Genomic DNA, 17694 nt, shown 5'->3' on the forward strand with positions numbered 1-17694 from the left:
CAACGTGCAATGGCACATGCTCACATAATGATATAAAGTATTCATAAATGGTTTTTATTTTAATTCAGGCACTCGGAATTAATTCAAAATATAGTTTGAAATCATTCGGGAGCAGGTCGAATTTGAGTTTGTTGCTAATTTTAGTCTACACGCAGGTGGCACCTGCCCTCAAAAGTGAGGCAAGCCATCGAATCGCCCAACTGTGAGAGTGATAGCTGGCTCAAGTAGCACAACTAGTGTTAGTTAGTTCAACTGTGAGTTAGCTGGCTGAATAGTCAAGTCAAGTCTTATCTATTTGTCTAGCCCTGAATCACAAAAAGTCTCAAAAAGCTGCACAGACCACCATTACAATATTCCCTGATCTGAAAGGTTGGTTTTACTGGAACACAGACCCCTCTCGTCTGCATCTTGAAGCCCAATGGTTGCCTCACTACCTGACTATGAGTGTACTGAAAAACCTCCGAATACACAACCTATGTCATGATCCAGTGCGCCGCAATTCACCAAAGGGCACCAACCGCTAAAGGGACTGAAGAGTCCCCACGCCTGCATCCAATTGTCCAGACCCTGCATAAATTGACTGCCCAATTTCTTGTTTCCTTTCTGCTTGTGCGGTGCCTCTGAAAGACTTCCTTTATCCCTCTAGCCGTGAGTTTTACAGACTGTGTTTGTTTTGACCATTTTATTCCTTCCTCCCTATGCGGACAGCTTTTTGTTATTCCCTTTACCCCGTCGATAAAACTGTCAACACTGCTCCTGTGGTGGCGTTTGGGTCCGACCATAAAACCTTACAACCTGATCCTTTTTAGGTTTGTTGCCAACGTTCCCGTTTCCTACCAATTCGCATTATTACAGACCGAGCAAGGAATAAGAACGCTGAGCTCAACAATACCAATACAGGTTTGGATTATTTTTTTAGGGTGAAAAAAAGACCAAATAGAAATAAAATTGTAAGCAATTTAAAGCATCTTAAAGGGAGTAATGAGTGCCATCCATCACGCAGCACTGCGGCGACACTTTCACCATGTAATAAAGAAAGATTTTCCGGAGACAGACATGTTGACAAATAGCCTGCAAAGCGCAACAAAGACTATTTTCATTTGGTAATTAAAATGTGTTGATGAGGCCGCCCTGCAAATCAAATCAGTCGCACAAAGAAACACAATTAGATGCTGTCCTTTCCGTCCCCCACCTTATCATTCATTGCTGTGTGTATGTCTTTAAGGCTGTGTGTATCCGAGTGTGTTTGCGTGTACGTGGCTGTGTGAGCAGGTTAAAACATGTACGTATATGAGTGTGAGTTTTATATATATATATATATATATATATATATATATATATATATATATATATATATGTATATACATATATATCATGTGAAGATGACTATGGAGAGATAAAATCTGGGACATAAGATTACACTTGGCTTTAGTGAAAAACGCCTTCCAACAATTTGTGTTTGATCACAACCTCAACCTACTTTGTGAGACTCTTTTGATGATGCATAGTTGGCATCTTGATGAAGGTGTGTATTGAAAACAAATATCCACTTTTATGTATGAAAGAGGGGCAGCACAGCAGCGCAGTGGTTAGCGCATGTGTGGCACAGTTCTGAGGTCTTGAGATTGAACCTTCCTGTGTGGAGTTTGCATGTTCTCCCCGTGCTTGCGTGGGTTTCCTTCGGGCACTCCGGTTCCCTCCCACATTCCCAAAAGTTGCATGTCAGGTTCATTGGCTGGTCCAAATTGTCCCTAGGTGTGAATGAGCGGGTGGGTTGTCTGTCTCTGTGTGCCCTACGACTGGCTGGCGACCGGTTCAGTGTGTCCCCTGCCCACTGCCCGAAGATAGCCGGGATGGGCTCCAGCACCCCTGTGACCCTACTGAGGAAAAGCGGTGCAGATAATAGATGGATAGATGTATGAAAGAAGATCCTTTAGTTCATTTTGATGTAAATTGAATTGAAATCATAAACCAACTCTTATTATTTAGATTAGTTAATTCCCGGGTTTGGAATAACGTTTATTTAAATAACGCCATTACGTAATGGCATTATTTTTTTTTTTAGCAAGTAATTATTTTTCTGCTATTGTCGTTACTGAGCATCAAAAGCGGTGTGTTATCAATGTTTTTGTGCGTATTTAAGTGTGTTTTTGTGTGTTTTTATGTAGGTTTTTGTGCGTATTTACGTAGGTTTGTGCGTGTTTTTATGTACATTTTCGTATCAGATTCACAAACGTGTTTCGTGTATATGTACATTTCTGTGTGTGTTGACGTAGGTTTTGGTGTGTATTACAGAAATTTTCGTGCGTTTTTATGTGTTTTTGTGCATGTTTACCTATGTTTGTGCGTTTTATGTACGTTTTTGTGCATATTTACGTACATTTTTGTTTGTGTTTACGTATTTTTGGTGCGTGTTTATGTATGCGATGATTGTTATCTTATTACTTTGTTTACTGTTTATTTGATTTACACTTCAAGTGTACATTAAAGCCGTTGCTGGTGAGGTGCAATACGTAAACGTCTGTTCTCTGTTTACCTGGCTCGAAGAAAATGTCAAATTCTTTGACATAAAATGACTTTGTTTTTTAATTTCCCTGGTAATTTCTGACTTTTATTATGGAGTAATTCAGCTACTAACTCAGTTACTTTTTGGTGGAAGCAGTAAGTGACTATAGCTAGTTACTTTTGTAAAGTAACATTCCCAACCCTGGTTAATTTGCATTTATATTTATTTCTTCTATAATGAGCATATAGTAAAGTAGACACTCAAAATGAGGAGAGTAGACGTCAATGGATTTTACACTTGCAAGAACAGGAAAAAAGTCAGAATTGAAATAAATTCCAACCTATTCAAAAGGCCCACCCCTGAGCCTTTTATTTTTAATAAATCTCTTAGGTTACAAAAGCTGATCCCCCTGTGGAAATCAAAGAACAGCAACATGATTGGCTGACAGGGAAAATGATGTACACCGTTCATTATAGTCAAAACAACAGTTGCAGTGCATTACACACCTAGGCCTTAAGTGGCCTTCCAGAATGCCCTCACTTTGTAAATTCGTAACCTGATTGGCTAAACTATCACCATTACAGAAACCTATGTTATGCTATAGGGCCTCCAGAATTGTTTGTGAGGGCCTTTTGGGCACAGTTCTGAGCCTGGCAACAAGTAATGGCTAAAATGGTTAAATTCTTGGATAGAAAAGCACACATCTAGAAGTAGCGCAACCAGGGGAGGAGCAATGAAAGGTAGTATTGATGGACAACATGTAATTACATCACAATCAGGTATATTTATAGGCAAGCAGAGAAAGCCTTGCAGGTCCTGATGGCCCAACACTTCACTCTATTAACAACCAATATTAAAAATATTTATTTTTAAATGAATGAAATGTTTGCCTATTTCACTGCCTCCTCTCTTTCTTGATATCATGTACTAACATGGTAGTATTATCTCTGTCCTTTTTAAAAACAAATAATTGAATGTAATTTTAAAAAGTAAAATCGTGTAATCTTTTGCAATCCTAGACTATTTTTGCATAGATTTGTGTTTTTTTATAAGCATTCAGTTTTATTTTTTTTCATTTAACACTGTCTTATTTTTATGTATTTACTTGCATGCTCGCGTTGAATTTGGTGCTTTGTTTTTATGTTCCATGTGGCAGTAATCCAGATATAAATGCAATCATTGGTCATGTTTCGGACGATTCAGTGGGATGATGCCAAAGTACACTAGCAGATTATGGCCGTTGCAGATTATGAAAAACATGTGTCTGCTGTTTGTTAAATAATTGATTTTTTTATTCCTTGTGTACTTTAATTGTTAACTGCAGGTCTGCCTGAGGTTGCCATGTGAATACAATATCTTATGTTGGGGATATGTTTTATATATATATATATATATATATATATATATATATATATATTGTGATAAAGTTCTTTATTTTCTGTAATGCAATTACAAAAACAAAAATGTCATACATTCTGGATTCATTACACATCAACTGAACTATTTCAAGCCTTTTATTATTTGAATATTGCTGATTTTGGCTTACAGCTGAAAAAAACTCAAAAATCCTATCTCAAAATATTAGAATACTTCCTCAGACCAAGTAAAAAAAATAATTTTATAACAGCAAAACTAAATCAAACATTTGAAAATGTCCATTGATGCACTCAGTACTTGGTTGGGAATCCTTTTGCACGGATTACTGCATCAATCCGGCGTGGCATGGAGGCAATCAGCCTGTGGCATTGCTGAGGTGTTATTGATGCCCAGGATGCTTCGATAGCGGCCTTCAGCTCATTTGCATTTGTAGGTCTGGTGTCTTTCATCTTCTTCTTAACTATACCCCACAAATTCTCGATGGGGTTCAGGTCAGGGGAATTAGCAGGCCAATCAAGGACAGTGATGCCATGGTCAGTGCACCAGTTACTGGTGGTTTTGGCACTGTGGGCAGGTGCCAGATCATGCTGGAAAATGAAATACTCATCTCCATAGAGCTTTTCAGCAGATGGAAGCATGTAGTGCTCTAAAATCTCTTGGTACACAGTTGCATTTACTCTGGACTTGATGAAACACAGTGGACCAACACCAGCAGCTGACATGGCTCCCCAAACCATTGCTGACTGTGGGAACTTCACACTGGATTTCAAGCAACTTGGATTTTGCTCTTCTCCAGCCTTTCTCCAGACTCTGGCGCCTTGACTTCCAAATGAAATGCAAAACTTGCTTTCGTCTGAAAAGAGGACTTTGGACCACTCTGCAACTGTCCAGTGCTTCTTCTCCATAGCCCAAGTCAGACGCTTCTTCCGTTGTCTTGAGTTCAGAAGTGGCTTGACCATGGGAATACGGCTATTGTAGCCCATTTTCCGGACACGTCTGTGAACTGTGGCTTTTGATACCTGGACTCCAGCTTCAGCTCACTGTCTTTGAAGCTCCCTCAAATTCTGGAAGCGGCTCTTCTTCACAATTTTGTTAAGGCTGCGGTCATCTCTCTTGGTTGTGCAGCGTTTCCGGCCACATTTTTCCCTTCCAACCGACTTTTTGTGGATATGCTTTGAAACTGCACTCTGTGAACAGCCTGCTCTTTGAGAAATTACTTCTTGTGTCTTACCCTCCTGATGGAGGGTATCAATGATGGTCCTCTGGACAGCAGTCAGATCAGCAGTGATTTAGTTTACTGAACCAAGCTGAGTGTTTTTAAGGCTCAGGAAACCCTCGCAAGGTGTTTCGAGTTAATTAGATGATTCAGGTGATTAGTTGAATAGCCTACTTGTATACTTTTCCATGATATTCTAATATTTTGAGATAGGATTTTTGAGTTTTCTTAAGCTGTAAGTCAAATTCAGCAATATTCAAATAATAAAAGGCTTGAAATAGTTCAGTTGATGTGTAATGAATCCAGAATGTATGACATTTTTGTTTTTTTAATTGCATTACAGAAAATAAAGAACTTTATCACAATATTCTAATTTTCTGAGACAGTCCAGTATATATATATATATATATATATATATATATATATATATATATATATATATATATATATATATATATATATATATATATATATATATACCACTGCCATATCCCCCTAGTGGGAGGTGGCTAGAGTCATTTCTGACTCTTTTTGGGAGATTGATTCAGAGGAGGGGATTCCCAGCCCCCTCGCTCAACCCAACTGAGGTGTTGGGAGTCATTAGGTGACCAAACCCCCCAATTCCAACCCCTAATGCTGAACGCCAAGCAGGGAGGCAACGGGTACCAATGTTTAAGTCTTAGGTATGACCAACGTTCCAGTCTCGGGGCGGGCGCCCTACCCCCAAGGCCACCGAGCTGGTTAGGGTTATAGGATGGGGATAGGTACCTTTTGCATTTGATTTTTTTTGTGCCAATTTTCTGAACAATAAGAATCAATTCCACTACGTAACAGTAACAATATTAGTAACGTTTTCTCATTTTGCCGTAATGAAGCATTACCCATTAACCGTGAAGAACAGTATGAACCCATTACCCAGAAAGTGTTCAGCCAAAGCAAATTGTACAATGTGGAACTGTGAGTAGAAATAGTGTGATGAGAAGATAAGATCTAATGTTTTTTCCTATGTCATTTAGATCCATAGTGATTTAAAGATTACACAGTAGATTAAGGTTTATTATTGTTATTAGTATTATCATTATTATAATCAGTATTATTATTATTATTATTATTATTATTATTCTCATTATTATTGTTGCTATTATTATTATTATTTATATTAATATTGGTAGCATTATCAACACTAATGGGGAAAATATTGTCAGACATCAAACCAGTCTGTGGTAACGTAATCCCTGTACCACTGTGGGTTTCACTACTTTGCGGATTTAAATCATGGATAGTACTCTGCATTCTGATTGATTGAGCAGTAGCACAGCCTGTGTTCTGCTGTGTCTGTCGGTGTGACAATGATGTTGTGGTCTGAGTTGTATACATATGTCGAACAGCTTGAATAACCTTCATTATGTATGTACAAATATTTTTCAATTTAAAGTTTCTCCAAAAGCCATCATGTCTGTAAATCACTTTGAACCCACAAAAGCACTGGCAGCTGGGCAACTGGTCAAAAAGGCGAAGGAATATGCTTTCACTGGCCAACAAAGTTGGACTTCTCGACCTGCTAAACTTGCATGCGGCTATTTGGCACTCCCTAGGACGTCCCTGGCACCGGAAGGAGGGCAAACAGGACACATTCTTAACATTCCTGATAAATATAGATGGATACAGTAGTACAGTAGTAGTCTTCTTTTTTGCAGTGTGGCAGTGAATTTGCCTGCGGTGATGAATAAAGTCTCTATCTGTCTATCCATCTATCTTTTTTCCTTCCTGATAAAGCTTACTTAAGGGCTTTGTGTGCCCAGAATTGTTGTTGTTGTTGTTGTTTTTGTCTGTTTGAACAAGGCACGGTTATCCAGAACCCTTTAATAAGACATTTTACATGCTGTTGGGTTGTTGTCATTTCATTCCACCACTAGGCCAGGTTTGTTTCTGTTTGTTTCTGATGTTTCTTCGTTACGTTGCTCAGTGCAGTTTCCTTTTCCAGTTTCGATCGTTGTTTCTAGTTTGAACTTTTTCAGCTTTGTTTTTTGTTTCTGATTTTTTGTTTGGACATTTTGTTAGTTGCTTTGTTCTCACTTCTTTGTTTGCAACTTAATAAATACCATTCTTGTTTTGAGCACAACTGCTTCCAGTTTCTGCCTCCCTGACATGGGTCCATCATCCAAAACTTAAACGTAAAATTTTTGGATGGATGGATGGATGGATGGATACTTGAGCCTGTAAATTAGGTTTGATCTTTCAATGTATGATAGAGTATTTAGTTTATAAATAAATAAATAAATAAATAAATAAATGTGTCTAAATTGCGTGTTTTGACTCTTTTTACGAGCAAAACCTCTGTGAAAAATGAGCTATTACTGTACAGACAAGGTTGTGAACCACGGCTCTACTCGGCCATAATTAAGACACTACAGGGGATAGAGATTGACATTTGAGAAAAATGTGGAGTTACAAATCAGTGATAAAAGAGGCAATATTGTTAGGTTTGGAGTGTGAAAGGGAAGGTGGAGTAAGCAGGAACTGAGACAGGGGTGCTCAAAAAGAGAGATTGCAGTTAATAACAAAAGGAGGTACAACATTAGAAACAAACATGGGTCTACAAAACAACAAAATGTCCAAACAAAACAAAACCTAACCAAGTCCGAATCAGAAACAAAGACCAATATTGAAAATGGAGAATGCAAGACACAAAGTAACAAAGAAACCAGAAACAAACACAAACAAACCTAGCATACTGGTGGAAATGAAACTGACCCGACCATGTGTGCTGATCAAAATGTCCTCATAAAGGGTGAGGATAATAGGGCACAGGTGTATCTAATTACCACACACCTGTGCCCAGTTCTAAACATTGTTGGTTCCCTTTGTTGGAAGGAGGCACACCAGACCCCAGTGCTTCTAGATTATTTTCTGCCACGCCCCCCTTCAGAAGAAAACAATATCTTGCACCCCCCAAAACGCAAGCCTTTCTAATGTCATAAATTGACATATTAATTTTTTGGGTTTCACGCTGCACGCCGCTAACATTTTTAAATATAGCAAGCACATCGGTATTTCCTGGTCTTATACAGTGGTCACAGTGAAGCTGATTGCTAAACATGGTATGATAAACTTTCTCGTCTTAGCTTTCAGGAGACTTCTATTTTCCTCTTTATCCATGTCTCTCTCTGCCTGTCTTCTCCATCCATCCATCCACCCATTCATTGTCTTCCGTTCATCCGGGGTTGGGCCGCGGTGGCAGGAGTCTTAGCAAGAAAAACGCAGACCTCGGTATCGCTAGCCACTTAAACCAACTCATTCAACGAGATCCTGAGGCGTTCCGAGGCCAGCCGGACCCTGTAAGCAAAGGACTGGCCACTCGCCAGCTGATTCCACCTCTGAGCCTGGCTCCATGGGGGGGGCCCCGGGAACCCACGCCCGGGTGAGAGAAATTGAGCCTCAATGTTCTTTTTCAACATTAGGGGTCTGTGAGCTACTGTTCTTCACCTAAGACCTGTATGTCATGGGTGACCCAACCAGGGGCTTCAGGCCCCCAGACGACATTGCTCCTTGGATCATTTGGGACACACAAACTCCTGCACCACAGTAAGGAACTCACAGAGGATGCCTGTCTTTTAATTGTTGTTAAATATTTTTTCATGGGGTTTTTTGGAGGATTTGCAACACTCTGTGTCTACACAGCATATTCCATACTCCATACTCCATGCTGCATACTGCATACTGCATACTGCATACTGCATACTGCATACTACATACTACATACTACGTACTGCATACTGCATACTACATACTCAATCTCTTGGCTATGGATGTGCAAAGTGCGGATGCTTTACCACCAAGCGCACACTCTGCCAACTTTGCCCTCTAATGTAGTTGGTGAGGTGCAATTGCCCTGTACAGTTAAAAAAAGTACCCCGATATCAAATGCACTGCCCTTGGCAGAGCTTTGCCAAACTGCATGAGAACCACTGCCAGACAGTAACAGAAGTAGTCTTCTTTTTTGCAGTGTGGCAGTAGCAGCTCTTACCGTCTTCCTCGGTCTGCTTGACGATCTCCTCGCTCTCCTTACTGCCTTCTGCGTTGGCCAAGACAAGTCGCAGTCTGACAGTGACAGAAGGACGGAGGTCTCTCAAGGTGTAGCGAGAAGATGTAGGAATGAGCTCCTCGGACACAAACTCCTGCTGGTTGAACACGTACTGGTAATGCACCTGTAGGAGGGGGTTGCAGCTGTGTCAAAATGCCTGCAGGATGTTAAGTGTTGCACCGTGTTTTTTAAATGTGACTGCTGAGTGGCGGCTGCTGGCGTGTTACCGTGAGGTTGTAGCTATGACATCGCGTGACAGCGTAACCGAAGGTTTCCCATTGAATCGTTAGGAGTCGGGCACGGACATCTACCACATTGACGTTTTGAGGGCCGTGAACAGGATCTGAGGAAAATACAAACCAGTTGATACACTCCAAAAACCCTTAAGACCGAGAGTAATCCAGAAAAAAAGTGAGAAAAAAAGTAGATTCAAATGAAAGTGGATTGTTCCCTGGGGGAAACACAAATACTGTATATGCTTGTAAAACCCTTAGGACCAAGGATAACCCAATTTGAACCAAAGCAACATCATTTGGGTAAATGTTTTACTATTTGGTTCAGGGCGTTTTTGTGAGAAAAAAAAATAGGTGATTTAAATAAAACCAAAGAGTGAAATTGTGTTTGGGGTATATGCAGAGATATACTCATAAAACCCTTAAGACACACAACTTTTTTTTTTTAATCAAATCAACACAATTTGGGGAAGCTGTTCTGAGATTTTGGCGAGATATAAAAGTTCATTCAAATAGACCCAAAACGAGGATTGATCTTTTGGGGAAACACAAAGATACAGTTGCAAAACCCTTAGGAACAAAAACTATAAGTTTATTATAATAAACCCAAACAGTGGACTGGTCACCAGGGGAAACCATTCGATAAAACCATAAATATCAAAAATAAATCTAATTCGAATTAATTCAACATGATTTTGGGTAGCTGTTCAGTGAATTTGTATTTATTTGGGTGAGGGGGAAAAAAAGTTGATTTCAATAGACCCCAAAGGTGGATTGGTAGCTTGGGGTCACACAAAGTAAAACCAATTGAAAAAGCCCAATTTGAATCAAAGCTACATAATATTGGGGAGCTGCTCTATGATTTTGTTTTGGGTTGTGAGAAAACCAAAATTGGTTCAAATGGACCTAAAGAGTGGAATTGTCTCTGGGGTAAACAAAAACATACACTTGTAAAACCCTAAGGACCAAAAATAACCCAATTCGAACAAAAGCAACATAATTTCGCTCCACAAAACATCACACATACACAAACACACGCAACCTCACACGAACACATACGAACAGAAACTCATTAGCGACAGGCAATTGGCATCTTCACTTAATTGAATTTTAATTCTCTCAAATGTCTAATAAATGAGAATTTTGTGTTTTTTCACATATTAAAGGAACAGATTAATTTGATTAATTTGCATAAAGGTCAGGGTCTGATTAAGTTGAATATGTTCTCACCCACTAGTTTGATTGATTAATTGATTGATTGATTGATTGATTGTACATTAGAGTGGGTGGATCGATCCAAATATCAATATTATTGATACCAAGCAAATACTTGGATCAGATTCATACTCTTGCCCTAGGATCAACACTTCGCTCCTTCACAATTTCCATGAAGCACCAAAGTTCCCTATGTAGTTAGCACAATCCTTCGTTCTCTTGACTGACAAGCACATTTTGAGCACCTCTCACTACCTGGCATGCTGCAGCATCTTGCCTGCCAAGCAGAAGAGAAGGCCAAATCTATGTGCTCACCCCTACGAAAACCTAAAAATGACAGAGGCAAACGTTTTTTTTACTATAGAAAATGACAATGCCTGGTGTAATTTTTGTGGTAAGGTGGTATGCTACTTATGGAACATACATAAACACATGGATAAAGCTCCTACCGGGGAGACCATTGATGTGCATCCAAAAATGTAAACTCGTTACTGTTTCCCAAAAAAACCTTCAAATCCATTGTCACTATGGCAACAAAGCCAATGGGAGACTATTGATTATCTATTTGCAATATTGACTTTTTTTCAAAATATTGTGTAATGTAAGGTACCTTTGGTGTTGACATTGTTGTACAGTATTTGTATTTTCTTTACATTTCTGCTTTTTTGGTTCGACTATCTTGGCTTTTGTTCTGAAACAAAGATTTTTTTATATTCATTTTTTCACACTCTTTCTACAAGTAGTTTGCGACTTATTAAAAAAAAAGAATCATTTTACTGCCGTAAATATTCAGGGTGTCTCATCTCATCTCATCAGCCGTACTGCTTATCCTCATTAGGGTCGCGGGGGGGCTGGAGCCCATCCCAGCCATCTCCGGGCAGTGGGCAGGGGACACCCAAAACTGGTTGCCAGCCAATCGCAGGGCACACAGGGACAGACAACTCATTCGCTCATTCACACCTAGGGACAATTTGGACCGGCCAATTCACCTGAAATGCATGTTTTTGGAACGTGGGAGGAAACCGGAGTTCCCGGAGGAAACCCACGCAAGCACGGGGAGGACATACAAACTCCGCACAGGAAGTCTGGAGCTGGATTTGAACCCACGACAGGTTCCCATGACATGAACTGTGCCGCACAAGCGCTAACCACTGCGCCGCCGTGCTGCCTATTCAGGGTGTGTTTATCCAATTAAAAAAATAACTAAAAGAGGGAATGTTTCAATTATTAAATAATTATGAGATTTTCAAGCAAAAGTATCAGATCAGTAGCAATTGATACTACCCTGTATTAATTTGGATCGGATCAATACGAAAATCCTCGAATCGCCCATCCCCATCTAACACCCAAAGACAGAGTTTATCGGTTTGTTTGTTTTTTACCAAACGGACTCAACTCGAACTAAATTTTTGTTACATCCACTCACCTTGGGAATCCTCAACCCCTACCTAAATTGCTGTTAAACAAACCTGGTCAGTATGTCAGAAAGATTGTTGAAAATTAATTTAAGCCTCTATGCCAGATTAGCCCGATGAGACACAGGATTAGACGCAGATCAAAGCCATTTGATTGGGATTGCCTTTGATACTTTGGAGTATCAGGCCAACAGATTAAGAGAGGGGGAGGGGCTGTTGTCTGCATATTTCGATACCAGATCAGATATCACATAGTTTGTTCGAAGAGCCCCAGATGGTTTGTCTGGCTTTCGGGAGTCTGCGTGCCGATTAACAAGCATAGAATTCTGTCAAGTAATCCAATAAATAGATTGGAAGATCTTGCAAAAATCATTAACACAGAATGCAAAAGAAGAAGCACTAACAAACATGGCACTAAAACTAAATCATTAAAAACAAAATGAAAAAAAAAACATCCCATAACTGAGCAGCACAAAAGGTTTTAGAACTTTTAAACTAGATTCATATCATTCCAATTACGGTATTTTCCGCACTATAAGGCGCACCTAAAAGTCTTATTTTTTTTCAAAAGCTGACCATGCGCCTTATAACACAGTGCGCCTTATATATGGCTCAATATTAAATTCGCAAGGTCTCGCAACTACGAGAAACAGCCGCCGATTCCATTTTTCGCGCTGTGCATACTGGGAAATATTAAACGATTGGTAGTTGCCCGGGCTCGTGTTGTATTTGTTTACTAAGTGGCAAAATGGCTACCCCATTAAACTGCTTAATTCATATTCAACAAATACAGTATTTGTCTGAATCCAGGGTTATGACTGGTGAAGATGTAAAGCACAATTTACCTTAAACAAACGCAGAATTATTCAGAATGTCACGTTTGAGAGAGAGAGAGAGAGAGAGAGCGAGAGAGAGAGAGAGCGAGCGAGATTCTCTTTCATACGTGCATTTGTATAAAAAATGGCTCCTGTTAAGAGACACGCGTACAACGCCGAGTTTAAACTCAAAGCGATCAGTCACGCAGCACAACACGGCAATAGAGCGGCAGCGAGAGAGTTAAACTTAAATGAATCGATGGTACGGAAGTGGAGAAAGGATGAAGATAAGCTCCGCCAAGTAAGGAAAACTCAACAAAGTTTCCGTGGCAATAAAGCAAGATGGCCAGAGTTAGAGGAGACACTTGAACAGTGGGTTGTTCAACAAAGAGCGGCAAGCAGAAGTGTCAGTACGATAACTATACGTATGAAGGCAACAGCGCTGGCACAAAAACACCGGACGTGTTGGATGGCCCATTCACTGAGATATGGTCAATTCGAACACAGCAGAAGAAGAATTCGAGGGATTCGTCGATGAGGAGCTTATAGAGTGATCTTTGTTTTTCTTTTGTGTGTTTACGTTTTACATTTTACAGTTATTATGTTATTGCTTTGCACTCGTTGTTTTTGCACATTACGAGTGTCACTTTATTGCGATTGCACTAACGTTTCATTTAAAATAACAGTATCAGACGTTTTTTTCTTTGCGTGTTGACTAAATGGACAAAAAATAAAATGATATGTCGATGTTGTTCAAAGATGTTAAAGATGTGTCACGAAAATGCTTTACCTCAGAGAAAATAATAAAACGGCTGTTTATTTATTTTGGGAGTGAATGGAGTTGTGGAAAGCTTGTTTGTTAATAAAGTTTGACCTTTTTGAATGGTTTGTTGTTCCCTTGAGCGTGGCAACATCTAGAGGTTGCATAAAGTAACTACATTCTCTACTGTAGTCAAGTCGTCACATTTATTTACCGTAAATAGCCCTTAATCCCAAAAATGTCTCGAAGGACTGCACAGGATTACAATTACAAAATTGCACAATTACCTGATCTTAAACCAGCATGCACTTATAGCGCCTTATAATGGGGTGCGTCTTATGTATGGCATAAGTTTTAAAATATATCATTCATTGAAGGTGCGCCTTATAACATGGTGCGCCATATAGTGCGGAAAATACGGTAGTTAATCTGGATTTATCTATATTAAAATCTTGTTTGATTAATTTTCATATCAAACACATTTTTCAATAAAATATGTGTTAAAATCATGACAAACGTAGTGTTTGTACTTGAAAGAATGAAATTGTATATAAAACACATAAACATAATAAATATTTTACATTGTTATTACAAATAAAATCACATTTCATTAAAACTACAGTGTGTATTATTTTAAAATGGATTAATAAAAAAACAATACCCCGCGACCCTACTGAGGATAAGCGGTGCAGCTAATGAGATGAGATGAGATGAGATGAAAAAAAAACAATACTGATTTGAATAACAATCAAAAATACATATAAACATGTTTAATGGTTGATTGGAACCCTTAACAACCAGGGTCCTAGGGGCACCATTTTCTGTGGTGTGTCTTGGGCAAGTAAAGCCTCTAACAAGGTCCCATTCGCGTGTTTGGCGAACGAGCTAAACACTGCACTACGTAAACATTTCTTTTTCTTGCTTTTTTCTTCTTTTTTTCTTCCTTCATTTTCTATTTTGTTTTTTCAGTCTTTTTTTTTCTTTTTTCTCTCTTTTTACCTCCTTTTTTATTTTTATCTTTCTTTATTTCTTTTTTCCTGTTGGATTGGTGATTTGTTTCTCTCTCTCTCTCTCTCTCTCTCTCTCTCTCTCCCTCTCTCATTCATTTGCTAAGAGGTGTGAAGGAAAAGGAGAAAAAAAAGGTGCAGTTTGGTCTCTTTTAGTTCCCAGTTTGTATTTTTCCTTGACCTTTCCAACAATCAGTTTCAGTTCCACTACACAATACAGCAACATCTAGTGGTTAAACACTACACGATGTTTAGTATTTTATGCTGTTTCTTTAAATACTAAACTGTCTGTTCACAGGCACACAATTCCTAACTGCAAATGAAAAATAAAAAGGTGAGCCAAATGCATCTAACTTTGCCTAAAATCGAATCATCATAATATACAAAAATAATAACCGCCAACTATAAACAGTACAAACAATAGAGGCCCCCAACAATGCAAACACTCAGAGCAAGAAATTTAAAAGCATCAATTACCCCCATGCTGCTTCACCAAGTCAGAAAACAGAAGGGCTCGCTGTTGTGCCTATTTCAGCAAAAGACTCTGCCAAATAATCTTATTTAGCAAGATTAGCACCGTTAAGAAACCTTCAATACTTCCCAAATCGCATGAGTGCTTTTTTCAAAAAGCCACCATCTTTTGACCTGTTAGAGGATGGACTGCAACTAATCTGGAAATATAATCTGTCAGGGCACACACACACACACACACACACACACACACACACACACACACACACACACACACACACACACCACACGCACACGCACACGCACACACACACACGCACACAGATTAATTTCTTGAAGTGAGCTCTTACGCCAGATTCAAGTTAAGACTGATTTTAAAACTAGGATTGTCATGCTCTTCAAACATTTGGTGACTTTCATCATCTTCTCATTTTTAATAATTGCCCTGATCCTCGATTGGTTCCAACCATGCAATTAGGCAAGGGTAATAATGTGTATGCCTTCTTCACATTACTTGAAAATCACAAGCTTCCATTCCAATGCTTTTGCTTCTTCCTTTAGCACCAGTGCAAGCCTTGCGACCCAAGGTAATATATACAATACTGTATTTTTGTACTGTATCACTGTATCGCAAAGGCCTTACAAACTGAATGCAGAAACAGAAAAGAATTATGGAAGGTAGTTCAGCTAATAGCCTATCGACATTTTTATGATGTTGTGACACAAACCAATAGCTGACCAGCATCTTATACCATGTCGACCGATTGTAGACAGGCATCTTGTAGGTGAAACATGCACACAAACATCGCACATTTAGAATTTTTTAAGTTTTCAGGCACAGAAAATTATAGTTTGTTGATGTCCGTGCAGCCCTTTGAGACTCCTTGCGATAAAGGGTTATACAAATAAACATGACTTGCCTTGACTTGACTTCTCTAGTTAACTAAAATACTTTAATCTAATGAGTGAGTTTCCATTCTCCACTTAAAGGGACATTGTGTATTATCCTAACGGTAAAAACCGTACATTATTAAAAAAAAAAAAAAAAACACAAACCATCACATGTACATAGATGTTTTTAAACTGTAGTTAAATAAATGTGTGTATTTGAGTGCTCTGTTGCTGCCTGACAGGCTATGCATTTGATTGGCGCACTCGTCGATCAACCAATAGGTAAACAGCTCACCCACTTTGACCCGCCCCCTTATTTAAATAATGACAAAATACACAAAAATATACATGACTAAACAAATGGCAAAATAAATACATGAATAAATAAATGACCAAATAAATGACAAGATGCATAATATATGGATTAGAGGTCAGATCTTGGGCCCGAACCCGGCCTGAAATCAATCTTAAAATCTCACTCATTAAGTATGGCCAGTCAGGCTTCTCTCTCGACATTTTTTGTATCCCCTTTGTGGAGGATCTGCACAGCAAGCACTTACTTTAACTTGAGTAACTATTTAGACAAAGAAATTGCTTACCAAACGATCAGTTTAACTCCAAATCTCTAAATCTAAAGAAATGTTCATCCTCGCTGTTGGGGTAAAAGACACGACGCTTCCTCTTTCCAGGCCCCTCACGTCAGACGTCATTTTCGCTTCATGCCAATATCTTACCCGCTAAACTTACTATTTCTCTATTTTTCGGTGCCATTTCGTTCAGTTTCACCTTTACTCGCTGGATGTTGACAGAATTCCCACTTCAGCGCCGAACCGTTCATTTTGGCACTGGATTGGAGGGACTCGGCCCCAAGTAAACCCCAAGCTGCGTAGTTCAGCTGAAATGCACAGTTTGGCACTGAAGCACGCAATGCTGAAGCAAAGCTTTATGTTGGCTGAAAATTAAAGCTTCTGGTTTATTTCTATTTAGGAATTTTTTGTGTGTTTTGTCATTTATTTAGTTGTGTTTTTTGTCACAACCAAATGTTATCAAATAAAAAGGGGGGTCTGAGCGACTGAGCTTTTTACCCATCGATTCTTAAGAGATAAACGAATTGGCCATGGGTGAAAAGCTCTGCAAGTTGGACTAACCTTTTATTAAACCAACTTCTTGTTGGGACAAAATACACAACAAAATTAACGGAAAAACAAACAAACGTATATACCGGAGCCATATTCCTCTAGTGGGAGGTGGCTAGAGTCAAGAACACATTCACGACTCCTTCTGGAGATTGATACAAAGGGGGGTATTCCCAGCCCCCTCGCTGGTTTAATTTAAGAGACAATATTGTTCAGTATTATCTCAGCTTCGCGCCCCCTGGGGACTCCCTCGTACTGCTGAGAGACTTCTACGCTCACCTGGGCAAAGACAGTGAGACCTGGAGGGGCGTGATTGAGAAGAACGGCCCCCCTAACCTAAACCCGAGTGGTGTTTCGTTATTGGACTTCTGTGCCCGTCATGGTTTGTCCATAACGAACACCATGTTCAGACATAAGGGTGTCCATAAGTGCACTTGGCACCAGGACACCCTAGGCTGTAGTTCGATGATCAAATTTGCCGTCGTTTTGTCGGATCTGCGGCCGCATGTCCTGGGCACTCGGGTGAAGAGAGGGGCGGAGCTGTCAACTGATCACCGCCTGGTGGTGA

The 17694-nt window shown here is 39.5% G+C and overlaps 1 protein-coding gene across 10 annotated transcripts in view; it reads right to left on the bottom strand.

The window, feature by feature from the left end:
* Positions 1 to 17694, bottom strand: part of ptprt (protein tyrosine phosphatase receptor type T) — a 348208-nt gene that overhangs the window by 197464 nt on the left and 133050 nt on the right. For all 10 annotated transcript variants that reach the window (XM_088337483.1, XM_088337481.1, XM_088337480.1 and 7 more), the window contains exons 9-10: positions 9411 to 9526; positions 9127 to 9307 (exon numbers count right to left, since the gene is read on the bottom strand). In XM_088337483.1, the coding sequence (XP_088193609.1) occupies positions 9127 to 9307; positions 9411 to 9526 (297 nt within the window). The remainder of the gene's footprint in view (positions 1 to 9126; positions 9308 to 9410; positions 9527 to 17694) is intronic.

Source organism: Urocampus carinirostris, chromosome 6 (genome assembly GCF_059441175.1).
Source record: "Urocampus carinirostris isolate Australia breed hairy pipefish chromosome 6, RoL_Ucar_1.0, whole genome shotgun sequence".
NCBI lineage: Eukaryota > Metazoa > Chordata > Actinopteri > Syngnathiformes > Syngnathidae > Urocampus > Urocampus carinirostris.